This window comes from Chionomys nivalis, chromosome 17, assembly GCF_950005125.1.
Source record: "Chionomys nivalis chromosome 17, mChiNiv1.1, whole genome shotgun sequence".
Lineage (NCBI taxonomy): Eukaryota > Metazoa > Chordata > Mammalia > Rodentia > Cricetidae > Chionomys > Chionomys nivalis.
Genome location: NC_080102.1, coordinates 29956660 through 29973653, shown reverse-complemented (window position 1 = coordinate 29973653; position 16994 = coordinate 29956660). Strand labels below are relative to the sequence as shown.

Below are 16994 nucleotides of genomic sequence, written 5' to 3'. Positions count from 1 at the left end.
ACATTTTTGATAATTATAACGTCTATTATTAATACCATTCAATTTATTGTGCCTTTAAAGCAAATAATTTCCTTGCTCTTGTAGTGACTGTAGCCATGACATTGACACAGGGCCTCAGCATCTTTCTGTTCCTACAGATTAGTCATGTTGTTTTCCTGCGTGGATCCAACTGCAGTTGCAGCTCTTAGATTGATTGAAGGTAGCCATGACAACAAGCAGTGTCAGTTACTGTCCCTGCTGAGCCCAGGACCCCAGAGATTTTCATGGATTCTTCATGAAACTGCTGTCTGTCAGACCTTGCAAACAAGGCCACTCTGAATGACTCAGAGCCTATTGAAAAGGAACCTGTGCCTAGCAGAAATCAGGATTTTTAAAATTTTAAAAAAGATTGTCAGTTTGGATAATAAAGTCAAACTGGATTTGTTGTTTTATGCTATGTGTACACTGTATATTTGTGTGTGTGTTTGTGCACGTGTGTATATGTGTACGTGTCTATGTGTATGCATGGAGATGCCCTTAGAATCCAGAAAGGGGGCATCGGAGCTCCTTAAACTGGAGTGACAGATAATTGTAAGATGTCATGTGGGTGCTATGTCCTTTGCAAGAGCAGGAAGTGCTCTTAACCACTGGACCATTGCCGTCTCTTCTGTCCCTGCTCTTAACCATTGGACCATTGCCGTCTCTTCTGTCCCTGCTTTGTCTTTCTAAGTAGCCACTCACATATAAGAACATGTAACAGCATTGGCTTTCACAGTAAACCTCTACTTCAAGTTCATAATAAAATGATTCATTTCAGAGAACGAGAAGTTTACCTTAAGTCTTTGTTGGATCCAAAAATCAGGCAAAGTAAATCCTGACAAAGGTGAGACTCCAGTGGATATTGGGGACAGTCATTAGAATTAATCAAAGAGGAACATATGAGAGACAGGTGGCTTTATTAAAAATTAGTTCATTAGTGAGTAATTCCTTGTCACGGCAGTTTAACCTCCAAGTGCACCCGTCAGCTGAGGATCACAGAGCTGGGACACAGCCTTAAATATTCATCCCTTCACCCTGATAGTTCCAAAGCTAGTACACGGCTCTAGTACCTTCCCATCAGAGATCGCTATAACTTAGTGCTCCTCAACAACCATAAGGGTCCTGGCTTTGGATACTCATGCTAAATGCTGAATCTGAGGCACAGAGGCCAGCACCATCAGACGCCAGTGGGTCTGTTTCCAGTTGAGCAATGCTTACAGCTTATGTAAATGCTTACTGAGAGGCTGTCTTTTTTGTGCCCTGCTTTGTGCTGCAGTGCTGGAGCTTAGGTGATGAGTCAGCCCATGGGCTCAGTGGCCAGTCCCACAGGAGCAACTCAAGAACAGAGAAGTAACCAGCCTGGCCATTTATTCCTAAGTGCTTGTTATTTGGCAGGATCTGTCCAGGGTATTCATGATCTAGGCTCCAAGTCCTCAGAGCTCTTCCAGCATTTATTTGCTGCCCGCAGCCATTGTCCTTCCACCAGATAAAACCTTTACCACTTTCCTACTCTGCTTTTGAGTCCAACTTTCAGGGAAAGAAACTTTAACAAACTTTGTGTAGAAAAATCCAGATTTGAGAAAGAAACTACACGTAGCTTTGGACTAAATGTGTAGTTTCACCAATGACCTCATACTATTTGTTTAAATATCACTGATCTCCCTATAGTTCATGAATATTATTTGACATTGTATCTAGCCTAAGAGATGTGGGCAATCAAACAGCATTCTGCCTTAAGAACTTGCAATCCATGAAAAATCAGTCCTATTCACAACATAAACTTTCATTGAGGTACAAGGCTATAATATGGTCACTTCTTTGTTCCTATAACATGGCTAGCACCTAAAAAAATCACTTAGTCCATACATATAAATCAATCAAACACTGCTGAATAGTTATCAATGCAGATCTGTGAGAAATTGTTTGTGCATGCTTCAATGACTAGTCCATACCTACTGTAGGTCTGGTGCTTGGATGGAAGATAGACATATGATATTAGATGGGCCTTTGTGCAAAGTCCTTGGGATTTTTTTGGTGATGTTTAATTCTTTATGTGTGTTGCCCTTTTCAACCCATCCAGCAACATCCAATATGTGGTGGTTGCTTGCTTTTTCTGCATTCCACAAAGGAATTGGGATGTGGAGTGGGTAACGTGACTTGCACTGGGTTACAGAGCTACTCTCTGAAGAGGAAGGATTCTGAGTTTGAGGTTTGGTCTAAGTTAATCTCTTTATCCTGTACTAAACACCTCTTCTCACTCATCTCAGACATCCCCCATCTCCCTAAGATGGAGGCCGTTTCCTTACTTTCAGAGAGACAGGAGCTGAGCTTAGGTCACATGCAGCTCATGAATGCTAGCGAGAGGCAAATGCCTCAGCTCACCTAAAGATTGCTCCCTTCATCCCCCACCGCATTCTGCCTCCACTCCCATCTGGTTATTCAAAAATACTGACTGAGTGTACTCCAGGAGCGTCTTTAGTTCCCAGGAAGAAATCACGTAGTTTGTGTTGTAGGAGGGGTTGGAAAAGAGGACTATAGACACTAAGCAAATTTAAAGTCAACAAACATTGGGGTATCAGACATTGGCATGTGCTACAGAAAAACAAAGTTACAAAAGGAGAAAGATACTATTGTGGTTTATGAGAGGCCAGTGCTTGAACTTATCAATCTTGCCAGTAGCAAATATCTTAGAAACTGATGCCTGAGTTGAGCCTGTGGGCATGGGGGCAAGGATGAAGGCAGAAGGACCAACACTCCCAAAAACAGTGGTATAGAATCATGCCCGAGGCTCATCTGTACTGCCTATTCACTTCTCTGGAACCCTTTTTCCATCTTTTTAAAAGTGTGAACATTTTTTGTTGTCTTAGGGCTGATTGTCTGGGCAGTGCTTTGTCCCTTCCTCATGTGGTTGCTCCCCCGGCCTCATTTCAGCTGCACATAAAACTGGTCTTATGCCTTGTCTTTTTAGGGAACTGATGGAAATGCAGGCCCTGCAGGCCCACCAGGACTTCAAGGGGCCCCGGTAAGTTTTGTGGGAGACCCAATAACCATCCTTGTGTTGACCTTTAGGACTTTTTAGAGCCCCGTGTTTGCCAGCTCTCCTCCTGTCCTCTCCTGTGGTAAGCCCACATGTTCATTGCCATGGTTTATTGTAGGGAAAATGCATGACACATTGCCTTCTAGGTATCTCATTACTTTACCACTAAAATGAACGTTTTGATGAGATGGTCTGGTGACCTGTGATTCCCTAGTGGAAACAAGCTCTAAATGTATATTCCATCTCACCTTGTGAGAGTAGCTTCTGTCCCGAGTAACCCAGGTGAACGGAGAGGCCCATCCTGTGCTGTGGTGTGTTCAGTTGTGTTTCAGACCACAGCTCTGTTATCACAATTGTTCCAGAGAAAGGTACAAGTCAGAAAAGAAGGTTATTGCTCAAGGTCCCCCAATCATAGCTGGTATCTTTGGTGGTTGAACTCAATGCCCTTTAATCTCAAAACCTAGAATTCTTTTCTTTCCATCAAGCTGCTAGAACCAAATCTGGATTCAGTGCCATAAAGCAAAAACTGAAATACAGGTCGGGAGTCACTGTGCTGGTTGAGTACATGCATGACATTTAAAGTAACATCCAATATATCAATGTTTTTTATCCCTTTTGGCCTCTCTCCAGCCATTTCAGTCTTCTAACAGAAGTCTTTTAAGCCCAAGTTTCTGTCCCCAAATGAATTTCCAATGCAAATTACACAAGGGTCTTTAATTCATACTAGAGTTTGGACTACACCATCACCACACCAACGCAATGGGTGTGGGAAGTACAGCTCTGAACCCGGGGAAAGGGCAAACTTTTAAAGGGGAAATGCCACAATCAGGGGAGTTTGAGTCCTGCCGTCTTGGGATTGGGTGAGGAGTACATAGGATAAGATAGTTTCTGAAACCATTGGTCAGTTTTGGGGCACGAAAACCTAACAAAGAACCATCAATTACTGATAAGGTATCTTCAAGGACAGGATGCCTCCCAAGAACATCTGGACCTCCCAAGAAATTTTATGGCCCTGCTCCCTATCTTCTTAATTGTCCATTTTTAGGATTTCTGCTACGGCGTTAAATTTCTGGAACTGATCACCCCCCCCCCCCCCCCGCTCATTATATGGCTTAAAATGAAGTCCCTTATTTAAAATGGAGTTTGGAAAGTCAGGTCCTCACAAGTCTAGGACCGTTACACCCATTTTATGAATAAGGAGAATGAGACTGGAGAAGCAGTCAACATTTAACAGACGAGTCAGAGCCAACAACTGGTTACAGAAAGCTCGACAGCAAAGTCACAAAGAATGAGGTTGGGCTCCTGCTCCTGTGTCTCTGGCAAGTTCATGTGCAGAAGGACCCTTAGGGTACAGTTAGCAACCCCACATCTTTCTTTGCTAGCATGGAAAAGTGGTGCCCAGTTCATAAAGACATGCAGAAAATGAATGTCCAGCTTGGGACTTAAATCAATTTGAAGACATCACTTTGGTGTTCTTTCTACTATTTCACACCAATTCACCATGGAGCGCTGAGATTGAATAACCAGCAGCCCCATAGCCCTTCGTAGGATCATCCTTTGGTCAATCCGTTTGAAGCAACCAATGCATAAATCCCAGGTTAGAAAGCACTGCAGGCAGCTTTATATTGATTCTCAGACCATAAAAGATTTTCCCAATAAAACTAATGGACTGTTTGCCTGAGGAGAATAAGATACTGAGCCCAGTTGTAACATCATTACATTGCTCTGAATTAAACTCTATTAAATAAGACTTTGATTCTATCATGGGACCCCTTGGTAAGTTATGGGAGCAGTTGGGGCTGCCCACAGACCTGATAGATTACTATAAATATTAAATTGGGATATGGTTGAAGTTTTCTTAGGTGAAATGATGTTGGCTGGGCAATGTGGATACACAAAGTTCATATAATCCTAAGTATTATCACTGTTTTGAATTAAAACACATGAATGACCTGCCATTATTTTGATACAACATGAAGGGCAGTGGTATGATGTCAAGTCCCCAAATGGCATCTCTTCTAAACACTCTTATAAAACACAATGTCTAAATAGCCTCTCCTTGCTACCATAAGTGGTTTGAGGGCATAACTCCTCTGAAGCAATGTGAGTGGAGAATTTTAGATTGTTGGGTTTTTCTTGATCTTTTACAGCTGTGTTATAGCTATCTATTTACACAGCAAGGAACTTGTGTTTTCAAAGCCAAGACTTAATTTGAAAAAAAAAATCATTATTTCCTGCCTGATTTCAATTAGTTGCTTAATAAATATTTAAATGCGTTAATTCCACGAGCAAACTTAAGGGGAAATGTCCCATGTCACCTTGTTTGTATTCAGCTAGAAAGAGAGATCACAGAGGTGCCATGATGCATACTGGACCAGGGTGTTCTGGAAGATCAGTGGTGCTGGCTCTGCGTGCTGGAATATATAACCAGAGGCTAGGTAGAGAGTGTCGGCTACTGTGTCTATCTCCTGAACTCTAGGTCAAGTAAGCTGCTTTGTAAATATTAGAGAAGTATTTATGATGGCTGGAGAGTCAGGAGGCAGAGTCCTTTCTAAACTTGCCTCCTTCACCTGAGAATCAAGTGAATGATTTAGCTCGAGGCTTAGCAAACTTTATCTCTGAAGAAACAAATAGGAAACCTTTCAGACTTTGTGAGACACTGTTCTCTGTTGTAGCCAGTGAGCTTGGGTAAGGCAGCATGAGCTGAAGATAGTACACATGCTGATAGGGAATGGATTTCCCCTAACAACACTTTATTTACAAGAACAGGCAGAGGACTGGACTTTGCTGACCCTCTTCTGGGGTCACTATTTTTCCATTTTAAGGTTCCTGGTACAATGAACATCTAGAAAGTAGTCCAGAATATGCCATTATCAGTACTTAAGATTCCCCAGTGTTAACTGAATGTTTGATGGAGTGTATCAGTACTACTTGCATACATGGTGGTAGATTCTGTAATGGGGGAGGGCTGAACGCTGTGGTTCACTGGATTGACTAATTTGCATACATCTGAGAGGCAGTGTGTCCAGATCATCCCAAATGTCCTACAGCATAAAGCTGTAAAGACACCGCACAACCCCAAATCGAAGTCAACTCAAAGGCATGCCACATTCTCTGTATTGTTTTAGACTTATAAGTAACTTTTCCCATGCATGTGAAATATGTGGATATTTTGCCAAAGCTTTTAACAATGATAAAAATTTAGCACGATCCTTTCTGCACCAAACTCAAGCGTCAGTAAAACAACCACTCTGTGTCGTAAGCATGTGTTGCTGCTGTCTTCTTCATGGCTGAGATTTGGCTAAAGCACAGTGATGCAGCTTATGTACGGTACAAATAGTGCTTGATAAAGGAACTGAGTTTTGGTTCCCTGATGGGGCCATTTTTTAAGATCTGCATTGAAATGTGGAATAAATACCCACTTTTGCATGTTTTCATTTACATTTTAAAGGTAAACTCATAACCTTTTAGACCCTTTGGGGGTCTAGTATCCCTTTCATAAGAGATGCCTAAGACCATCAGAAAGCAAATATATTTACATTATGATTCATAAAAGTACCAAAATTGCAAGTTATGAAGTAACAAAGAAACTACAGCATGAGGAACTATGGAACAAGGTAGCAGTATTAGGAAGGTTGAGAATTTAGACTATCCCATCTTATATGATTAGAGGCATCAGAATCTTGCCTTGCAAAGGCACTGGTGGAGACTGGAAAGTCATCAAGAGCCCTGCATATCTTGGAAAAGGCAGGGAGTGATAGGAAGCCCAGCAGTGTTTCCCGAACAGAGGCCGAAGCCCCGAGGGCAGCTCTTGGCCTTCATGAATAAAAAGGGAAACAAAATACCAATTGATGCATTTCGGCCAAAGGGACTTTCAAAACACCACGTGTCTTTCATGGAGGGGATAATGACTTGTCGCTATTTCTGGTTAAAGGTTTGGGAATCTCCGGAGAAATACACAGTGAAAATATTGAAAGCATGGATCTTACAGGCCTCCTGGCCAGCCTTTCACTTGTGCTGTTCTGCAGGTGTAGAACACAGCCCTAGGCTGTGCTGTGGGGAAGAACAAATCCTGGGTTGGATCTGGAGTCATGTCTTGTGAACTTCAAATCTTTCACAGACGTCCGATGGTGGATTTCCCGAGTTTCTAGTGTAGAGTGGGTCTCTCTGCGCCAGTACTGTGTGAGCATGCTCTGTTGAAGGTGTAACAGCCCTTGATGGGGGGTGGGGGAGCATAGCCTGTGATGCCAGGAGGCTGCAAGTGCAACCTCAGCTTTTAACCAGCTCCTCCTAGCTCACGGGGCAGCCCCCTGTGAGATTTCTTTTCAGGACAGCCGACCAAGATTTCATGGTATTTTTATGTCTTGACTCTTTCAGGGCAAAGAAGGCCCTCCTGGTCCCCAAGGCCCATCGGGCATTCCAGGAATCCCAGTAAGTATCACTTTGAAGTCTGGTTTCTCATCAGAAAAGTTAGCAAGCACAGATACATTCCCAGCCAGGTGTGATGGTACACACCTATAGTCCCGGCGCTAGGAAGGTGAGGCAGTGTTTAAGACAGGAGATGCTGTCTTAAAATTATTTCCTCTTCCCCCCACCAAAAAAAAGATTCATCATAATAGCATAATGTGGCCACTAGTGGAACTTATGGTATTTTAGAAAATTAGGAGAAAAAATAATCTTGCACCTGGTTATTACGAAGGACATCTAAATTTGAGTGAAGCATGTCGTTAATGTCTTAATCTTCTTTTAGGCTAAAATTGAGTAGTTTCTTACTGATTTAAATATTCCATTTTCTCTCTCCTTCCATAGTTACACAAACATATACATTCTTACATGTATCTCTACAACCCAAACACATAGATTTTTTTTATTTACTGCACTGTTGTTACATATTCATAAAATTTTCATATCATATTTAATGGGTACTGCATTATATGTGATATTCCCCTGTGGTCTCATTAAACAATTCTTTCATTTAAAAACATACAGTGGGCAGCTTAACATGCATATCAGTTCTCCGATTCCTTTAGGATGCCCCCTAGAGTGGACTTTAATTGTTCTACTGTAATTATCGCTAAGGTTTTTGATATGCGCTACAAAATGCCCTCACACAAATGTTTGTTCTCAGCTCTGCAATTTACACACCTCAGTAGGGTTGAGATCTCCAGCTTATGCTAATTGTCTGTCTGGGAAGACCTTCTCTCATGAGATGGAGCTCTTGTGATTAACTGCCCACAGCATCCCCCTCCTGCTCCCCATCATGCGTTCTTTTTATTCCAGCCATACTGATAACCTTTTGGCTCTTCTTAGGACACACTATAGTCTCTCCTGCCACAATTGATCCCCTCCAAGCTATAGGAAATTTGCATGTGCATTTTTGTCTGCCTAGATTGTCTTCTGGTTACCCTTCTTCACTATTTGATGCTTCTCAGCTCTCAGGTACTGGGAATGGTACAGCTCCACTGACATATACACTGTGCCACATTCTATACCCTGTTTTTGTCTTCTGTTTTCCTCCTCCTTGGATTTACTATGTATATATGTATATGCGTGGAGTCATATATGTGTGTGCAAGTACACATGCACACATATAAGTTGTTACTATTTACTGATTCTGATCAGACCTAGTATGGTGAGCATGCTAGGCAGTTTCAGCCCCCCTTGCTTTAAACCTTTGGTCTTGTTCCCAATCCCTGTCCAGGTATTCCTGCTTCCTTCTCAGCCAGAGTGAACTCCTCGTCTCTTGTCTCCGTTCCCTTTATTTCTGAGTCTCCACTCTGGCTCTGCTCATTCTCCCTCTTTTATGTTATTCAGTATCTCTAGTTAGGAAATTAATGTTTACTATGTTGGGGGACATAGTAAGGAAGAATAATTGTGAATTGTATTATGGGTTTCAGTTCCTCTGCCTTAGCTTCCCACCCAGCAAAGAACAATAAAAGAAATGTGGTTGTGGATGAATAGCACTTTGAGGTCCCTTTCTATTAACTGTCTAACAACCATAACCACTGATGGAAGGGGCTTCTTCTACAGCTCTCATGTAAACCATTATAACTCTAGAAGTTAAGGAACCTGTTGAAGTTTACAAATTGTACTGATTTGATTCTATCAAGGTAAAGTCAAGTAAAGAAAATCTCCAGTTTGGATTTTGCACCCACCCCTTATCACAATACGCAATGAGACTAGAGGCAGGAAGCCATAGATATAACTGTGCTGTTTTCTTGAATCCATTCAGTTGTCTTCCTCACTCTTCTCCTCTCTGGCCTTTAACACTGAGGTCACAGGTCTCACTTTCCGTGAGGACCAACACCAGGAAGTGAAACAATGAGTTTCTCCATTTTTTGAGGGCCATCTCCATGCCTTTCATGCTGTGTGAAACTCTGAATCTGGTATTTTGTAAAATCTTAACCCCACAGCACGGACAATGTGTCTCTGTTACTTTAAAGTGAAGAGTCCAAGGTTCACAAGGTTAGGGACTGCCCACCCAAGCCACTCCCAAAAGGCAGCTTTCCTATCTTTGGAAGCCTTGTCTATTTCTCAGATTATACAGGAAGCCACACAACATTCTCAAGTCACTGCATTCAGGTACAGAGGGTTACACCTGAAGTCCCCAGACATTGCTTTTTCTAGCCTGAGTTTGCTGGTTTCCTTCCTTCCCATGGCCTCTTTCAAACTGTCTGTAAAGCTCTCTGGACCCTCTGCCCCATGGCCTCTGTGTATAGGGAGGAACAATTGAACATTTTAATCTTGCATATTTTTAATTAAAATATTAATTACATCATTTCCCATTCTCTTTTTTCCTTCCTACAGTTTTTCCATGTTTTCCCAGAACATGCTTTCAAATTTATGGCCTCTTTTTCTTTAACTTTATCTATGTATAAATATATTCACATATATATGTAAATAAAAATTTGTATACAATGTCATATATAAATATATAAATAATCATATATTTGAATATACATGTGAACACATGAATATATAAATATAACCTTCTGAGTCCATTTAGTGTTGCTTGGCTTGTGTATATGATTGCAAGGCTGACCACTTGGTATTGATAATCTGTCAGGGGAAGACAATCTCTCTCTTTTCCAGCAATACTTAGTTTCCTGTAGTTCTTTGTCTAGGAGGGGTACCCTGGCATTTCTTCCTTCTACATTAGTGTGTGCATTGGTGTCACTGGGTCCTGTTTAGACGCTGCTGTGTTGTTGTGTATCAGTGGTAAAGCTTTCCTGTCATTTCTAGGGGATGTAATTTCACAGCAGACTTCCCGATTCTCTGACTGCTCTGGTATAGTCTTTCTGCTCTTTCTTCCATGATGTTCCTTGAGCTTTTAACTGCAGAGAAGATGGATCTATGAGTTGGTTTATTTGAAGTACACATGATAATTTTGGGAGCAGCATCCATAAAAAAATGACAGATCCCAATGAAGCAAGCAGCAGAACAGCAGCCTGGACAGGCAATACATTCTGGTCATTGCTTTGCAGCATCCTCCTCCTGGCCCAGGCACTACAGGCTAAGGCCACTAGTGGAAAAAACGCACGCTTTCATTGGCAGCTGTCTGAAGTGTGGCTGTCTCGCTAGCCAGTGCCAGTGCTTGGCTGAGCATTGCAGCTCACTGTGAGGTGTTTTTAGCATTTCTTCTAGGCTAAAAGCCACCATGAAACCAGGGTCCTATGCCTCAGAGGTGCAGGTAGTATTTCGTACTCACTTGACTGAATTCTTTTTTCTTAGCTTTGCTGCTGGCTTTTAAATTCAGAGGCCTGAGATTACACTCTCTTCTGTCTTACCTTTGCCGTCTTCTGAGACCCTGAATGTGTACTTCAAGGTTACAGAATCCTCATCTATAGATGGGATCAGCGCTGGGGTAGAGGGACTAGAGAGAGACTCGAAGCTTGGTTTTGTCGAGAGATGTGTAAAACACCACTGGACTTTCTAGAACCAAGCAACCTCAGTCCTCTTTCCCTGTACCCCATAATGTCTCAGGAGCAGTAGTATTTTGCTGTGTGATTTTTTTTTCTTTCTCTTGCCACCTACACCCTAGTCAACTTACTTATAGAAGAGGTCCACAGTAAGGAACAAAGTGGGGGCTTTAGGCGATAAATAAAAAGAATCACGGTGCAATTGCAAAGGGGTCTGCTTCCCAGTGAGGTCTCCACATTCCAGGGGGAGACGCCCGTGTGCCACTAACTGAACATAAAGCTGCTGTTGCACAGAGGGGTGCACACAGTTGCCTCTGTGTCTGCTCTTCCCTCTTTCTAATGTTCCTTGACCTACTAAGAAAGCTGTTTTTATCTTGCAGGGAGAAGAAGGCAAACAGGGCAGAGATGGAAAGCCAGGTCCCCCTGGAGAACCGGTAAGGGAATCTACACTTACCTGCCCATCAAACCCACCCATTCTCAACAGCTCTTCTGGGATGTTGAAGGGCTCCTATGATCCCGACACGGTCATGACCTATGTACCACTGCCCTTACTTCTCATAGTGCCACAAGGAAAACACCCTGCTCTGCAGCTGAAATAAGAAACTATTTAGGTTGGTAGTTGACCAGCCTGAAAATTCTGAGTTCAGGTCTGCCATCCTTCCATACTGTACTTCACTGCCCGTGTAGCCTCAGCCCTGCAGCTATGTAAGGGAATTTGGGGCAAGTGAGCTATACTGGCTCCTGGTCTTGAGAGCTGCTACCCAGCTTCATGTTTTAAATCTGGCCCACAGGCATTTGCTGTTGCTTGTATTTTTCTGTAATGACACTCATTAGAACCTCCAGTGAGGTGGACAGATGCAGTACTCCTAAGGCTATCATTGGTGGTCCCAAAGCATGACTTACCCATGACCTCAAAGTCCTTTCCTAAGGCTTGGGGACCTCTCTTGCCTGGATTCAGGATTTTAAAATGATGATAATGGCTCCATAGTTTCTGACATTACTTCTGTCTTCACAAATCTAGAGGTGTGGTGTGGCTCAGTGGAGTGTGCTCCGGTCATGCAGGGCCCTAGAGCACAGAGAAGCCATGCACCACCAAACAAAACAATACTCAAGCAATTCACACACGTGGTGGGGAAGATAAAGGGCTGCGGGAGAGAGAAGCCTGGCTTCTCCTCTCGTCTGTCTGCCTACGTAATAGGCGTGCATCTACTAGAACACTGGGCAGCTCTGAGAAGGGTGAAACGTCCACCCAGGGAAGGATTGTTCTGCATGAAGGGAACACGCGGGTGACATTTTACCCCATGGTATCTTAGTTACTTTTCTTTAAAAATACTTCTATTGCATTTGCTTGTTGATCTGTCCTATGTCTGTGCAGCGCAAGGCAAAGGTCTGAGGTCAGCTTGCAGAAATCAGTTCTCTCCTTCTATCATGTGAGTCCCAGAGATCTAACTTAGGTTGTCAGACGTCGTGGCAAATACCTTTACCTGTCAGACATCTCACTGGGGCAGTTTCTGTCTTTTAAATGAATTAAATAGACAGTTTAATTAACGAATGAATGTGTGTGCTCCTGCAACTGTTTATGCGTACAGCGACTGTGCAGTGTCAGAGGGCGGGGCATAAGAGGGCATCAGACCCCCGGGAACTGGAGTTCGAGGCAATTATGAGCTGCCTGATGTGGGTGCTGCTAACAAAACTCTGATCTTTCAGAAGAACAGCAAGGGCTCGTAACAAAGAAGCCATCTCTCCAGTCCCTCTTTTTATATTTTAAAGCAATCTTTATGTGTAACTTATTGATAGAACTAAATTTAATATAAGAAATTAAATCATGTTGTGCCCAGTCTCAGCAGCAAAGTGGCGCTAGATGCTAGCTGGCATTCCTCCTCATAAGCTGTGTAACCTTCGGTGAGTCGGATAACCTCTCTGAGCTTCAGAATTCTTCAGTGAGATGGAGGGTAATATCCTAGCTTGCTAGTAGTTGGAGATCAAATGAGGTGAAAAATGCACAGCGCACCAGATTTTGCTAACTCTTAATTATTTTAGTGAGGTCCTTTTTGCGACTGCCCCATTTTAAATGCTGGCGAGGTCAGAACTGTGGAGCCTTTGCAGCCGCTAAGTGGTATTACATAAGTTATTTTTTTCTAGCGGAGCTCATGATCTGTTTAATTTACTTGGCCGTAAACTGTTATGACTCAATCCAAATCTTACACAGCTTGCCCAAAGCACTCTCCTCATCATTTTATACCCTTTGTCGGTTGCAGCAGCCCAGGCTCACTGCTGAGGGGAAAAGAAAAAGCCTTCCCAGGGAGAACAAAAGGGATGCTCTGTGGAGTTGCCCAAAGAGGCAGATGGCAGACAGAGGGTGGAGGGATTGGGGGGGGGTGCACAAGGGAATGAGAGGCGTTCTTGGGACTACCCAGGGCCTGGAGCACCAAGCCTTTCACTCCTTTTCCAATTTAAATCCCAGAAAAGCCTGGGGTTATGTATGCTCTTAGTCCCTAGATGAGGAAACAGGATACACAGAGGCTAATAGCTGGACCAAGGTTCTCCAGCTGCTGAGTCAAGTCCCTGAGAATCGTGTCTCTGAGGCTGACCCAGAACTCAGTGCTCAGATCTCAGAACTAGGACCCACCTTTGTGCTGAATGAGCATCGTCCCTAGAAGTTGTCCCTCTAGTGCAGGGTCACTAGTCTTCATTCAATCAGTTCATTGAATGCCTGCTCCGGGGACTGCCATTGTGATACAAGACTGTTCCAGGAAGTCAAGGATCTCACGGGAGGTAGCCGGTTCTCGTGGACCAGGTCAGACTCAGTAACTCTGAGACCCTGAGTTATGTATCCCTGAACTCTTCAGTTTGCTGTGGAATTTCACTACAGAGTCATCCTGATAGTCTGTTACCCTGAGCTGTGTTAGGAGGAAGTTGTCATTGGGTAGGTGGAGTCTGAGATCCCCTGAGATCTACAGGTAGAGGCTCTCATGTCAGGAGGGTATCCTACAAAGTGGAGTCCATAGAGTGAAGGAACAAATGGACCATGGGGAGGAGAAGTCATAAAAGACAGGCTGGTGAGTGGTACTTCTAGAACCAGCCGATATCCAGGCTCCTGTGAGTCTCCTGGGAAGCTGTCGGGAGCACACTGAGACTATCTGCATGTTCTATTGCGCTGGGTGTCCTTTGTCTGAGGATGATGGTAGTTAGTACATGGTGCTTCTCCACTTTGACCCATTCTCATGTGAGGGGCATACATGGAGAAATGGATGGATGGGCAGATAAGAGGTAGATGATAGCCCAGTGGATGGAGGAACATTTCAGAGTATAGATAACATTGTATAGATAACAGATATGAAGCCTTCTGAATTGTTTAACATTTAAATAAGATAAAGTTGAGTATCCATTGTTGTTTAGGATGAAATGCAGAGTTTCAGCTATCCTTTCAATTTCAGCCCTCGATGTATGTCTTTGAATAGATGACCTAACCTCCCTCTACCCCTGTGGTTTTCCTAAGGTATCTTCCGATGGTTCCCAGTGAGGATTCATCATAATTCCAGACACACTTTAATTATGACTAACGCAGGAATAACTCTTCATTGATACTGGCTGTTTATCTGCTAGCAACTAGACTAGTAGTGACAATGATCTTGATGATGGGGCAAGGTCAAGACCTATAAGGGTGGACCATCTGAAAGTTAAAACGGCAGAAACAGATGCCTGAGGAAATGACACCCAACATCTCACAACTGGACTTGGATAAGTTGGGTCAGAAAGCCACAAGAAAGATAACATGAAAGCCATTTTATTTCCCTTTAAATCTAAGAGTGCCCCCATTCCCATTCCCTCTCCCTTCTCCTGTAATGTGAACCCCATGTAAGTCCTCAAAATTCACTCTGTATAAAAACGAGTGCAGAGTGTTCAGGCATGGCCATTTTCAAGCTACCATGAAGAAAGATCCAGAACTGGGCCAGCTGTCCATCCAACAGTGCCCTTTCACCTCTTCCTCTGCATACTCTCCCATACCTCTGAGCCATTTGTCTGGATCTCAGCTGCATTTCTTCATGGCTTGGTTGTGTCTGGGGTTATGCCAAACTGCAGGCAGTAATTTTGTATAGAAATGCCCTTGTATTCCTTTGTATCTGAGAACATGGGGTGTGGAAAGGGCTGTCTAAATCAGATCACAGGCCCCTGTAAGTGGTGCCCCTGGTGGCCTCAGCAGAGCCTCTGCCTACGTGACGGGAAGTGGAGGTTTTCTTTAGCTTTGTCCTTAGAAGTCTCATAAAATAAAACTGCTCTGATCTTCAATGTAGCCATTGGAAAAAAATATAATAGTTCATAGCTGCCTTGAAGTGGTTTTATGAATCAAGTCAGTAATAACTAAAATGGTTTTGTAGTTTCTCATCAGGGCAGAGCAGTCTGACAGTGAAGGGACCCTTGAGTGGTTAACCGGGGATAAGGTTTATACTATCATCACAGCAGAAGAACTGGGAACACATCAGGTCTGGATGAACTGTAAAGGCTGGGCTAAAGGAAATACACTAGGAACGCGGGGGCCAGGGCTGATCGCCTGCTTGGCAAGTGGTATGTGGGAACGCAGTGGCATGAAGGGCAGGCAGCCACACGTCTGAAGATCATAAAGATGGGAGCCTAACTCTCTCCTTCCTCAATTCAGGGCAAGGCAGGAGAGCCAGGTCTGGCAGGAGCAGAGGGAGCCAGAGGTCCGCAGGTAAGTGCCTGTCCCTGCTGTCCCCAGGAAAGTATGCAGGCTTTCTGAGTTCCTGAAGTCTGTCCAGTATGCTCGTGTTTGTGTGACCAACTCTGCTTTCTCTGAAGGTTGCTCTAGCTTATATTCCCTAGATTGTAAGCCATCTCAGGCTAGTTAGTGTTACTCTGAATAACTGCAGGGAAATAGCGTGTTTTGTTTGCTTGTGGGGTTTTGTTGTTTTGTTTTCATTTCTGTCATTTCTGTATTTCTGTTTGCTTTGACTATAGGGTTTTTTTTTAATAATATTTATTTATTTATTTTACTTGCTTTTGAATCACGGTTTCATGCAACCCAGGCTGGTCTTGAACTCATGTCACGTCACTGAGGATGACCTTCGATTTCGGGTTTTGCGTCTCCCTTCTGCTTGCTGGGATTACAGACACACATCACCATGCTGAGTTTTGCAGTGCTGGGAATGGGGGGTGCAGGGCCTTATGCATGCTTGCACTTTGCACTGGAAGTGTATCTCCTGCCCTTCCTGTAGTGCCCTCCCTAACCCTTTTTCCAGTTGTGTAAATCCATCTAACTACACACTATGGTGATGGTGATACTGGAAAGAAAGACAAGCATGGTGCAAAGAAGAAAATAATCTGCTTCTGATTCTGGAACAGAAGAAAGGACAGTCAACATTTACTGTATTACCAGGTTTATTGCTTCTTGAATAAATTACAACCTCTCTATTTATTTGTCCTTTTAGATTGAAAATACATATTTAAAAATACAGTAAATTCCATTCACAGTTTCCCCTCCCCCAGCTTCTTTCAGATCCTCTCCACCTCTCCACCCACCCAAATCCACACCTTTTTCCCCTCTCATTAGAAAATGAGCAGCTAAAAAGCCCCAAACAAGAAGGCAGAATAGGGAAGAGAGAGAGAGAGAGAGAGAGAGAGAGAGAGAGAGAGAGAGAGAGAGAGAGAATAAGAAACACCCGAAGATGCAGAGATACACATGGAAATTCCATAAAAACACAAAATCAGAAGCCATAATATATAAGAAAAGGACCTATAAGGTTTTTTTTTTTTTTTAAATATGCTCAGAAAACATTGTGAGGGAAAAAAATCCTTCAAATATCCCTGATTTTGTTGTGTGTTGGCCATTTACTGCTGGGCATGGGTCTCATGAAATGTGGTGTATATCCCCTCCATTGGAGAAAACTAATTTTTCCTTTGCAAGAGGTTGTCCGCTGGAGATAGCTTCTGGGCTAGAGATGGGGGCTTGTGTCCACTTCCCATCTTAGCACTGGGACCCCATCTGGCTTAGACCTCTGGAG

General features: G+C 43.3%; 1 protein-coding gene across 1 annotated transcript in view; it reads left to right on the top strand.

The window, feature by feature from the left end:
• Positions 1-16994, top strand: part of Col22a1 (collagen type XXII alpha 1 chain) — a 212628-nt gene that overhangs the window by 166461 nt on the left and 29173 nt on the right. Inside the window, 4 exon segments of the mRNA XM_057791877.1 lie at positions 2987-3040; positions 7433-7486; positions 11355-11408; positions 15632-15685. Of these exon segments, the coding sequence (XP_057647860.1) occupies positions 2987-3040; positions 7433-7486; positions 11355-11408; positions 15632-15685 (216 nt within the window).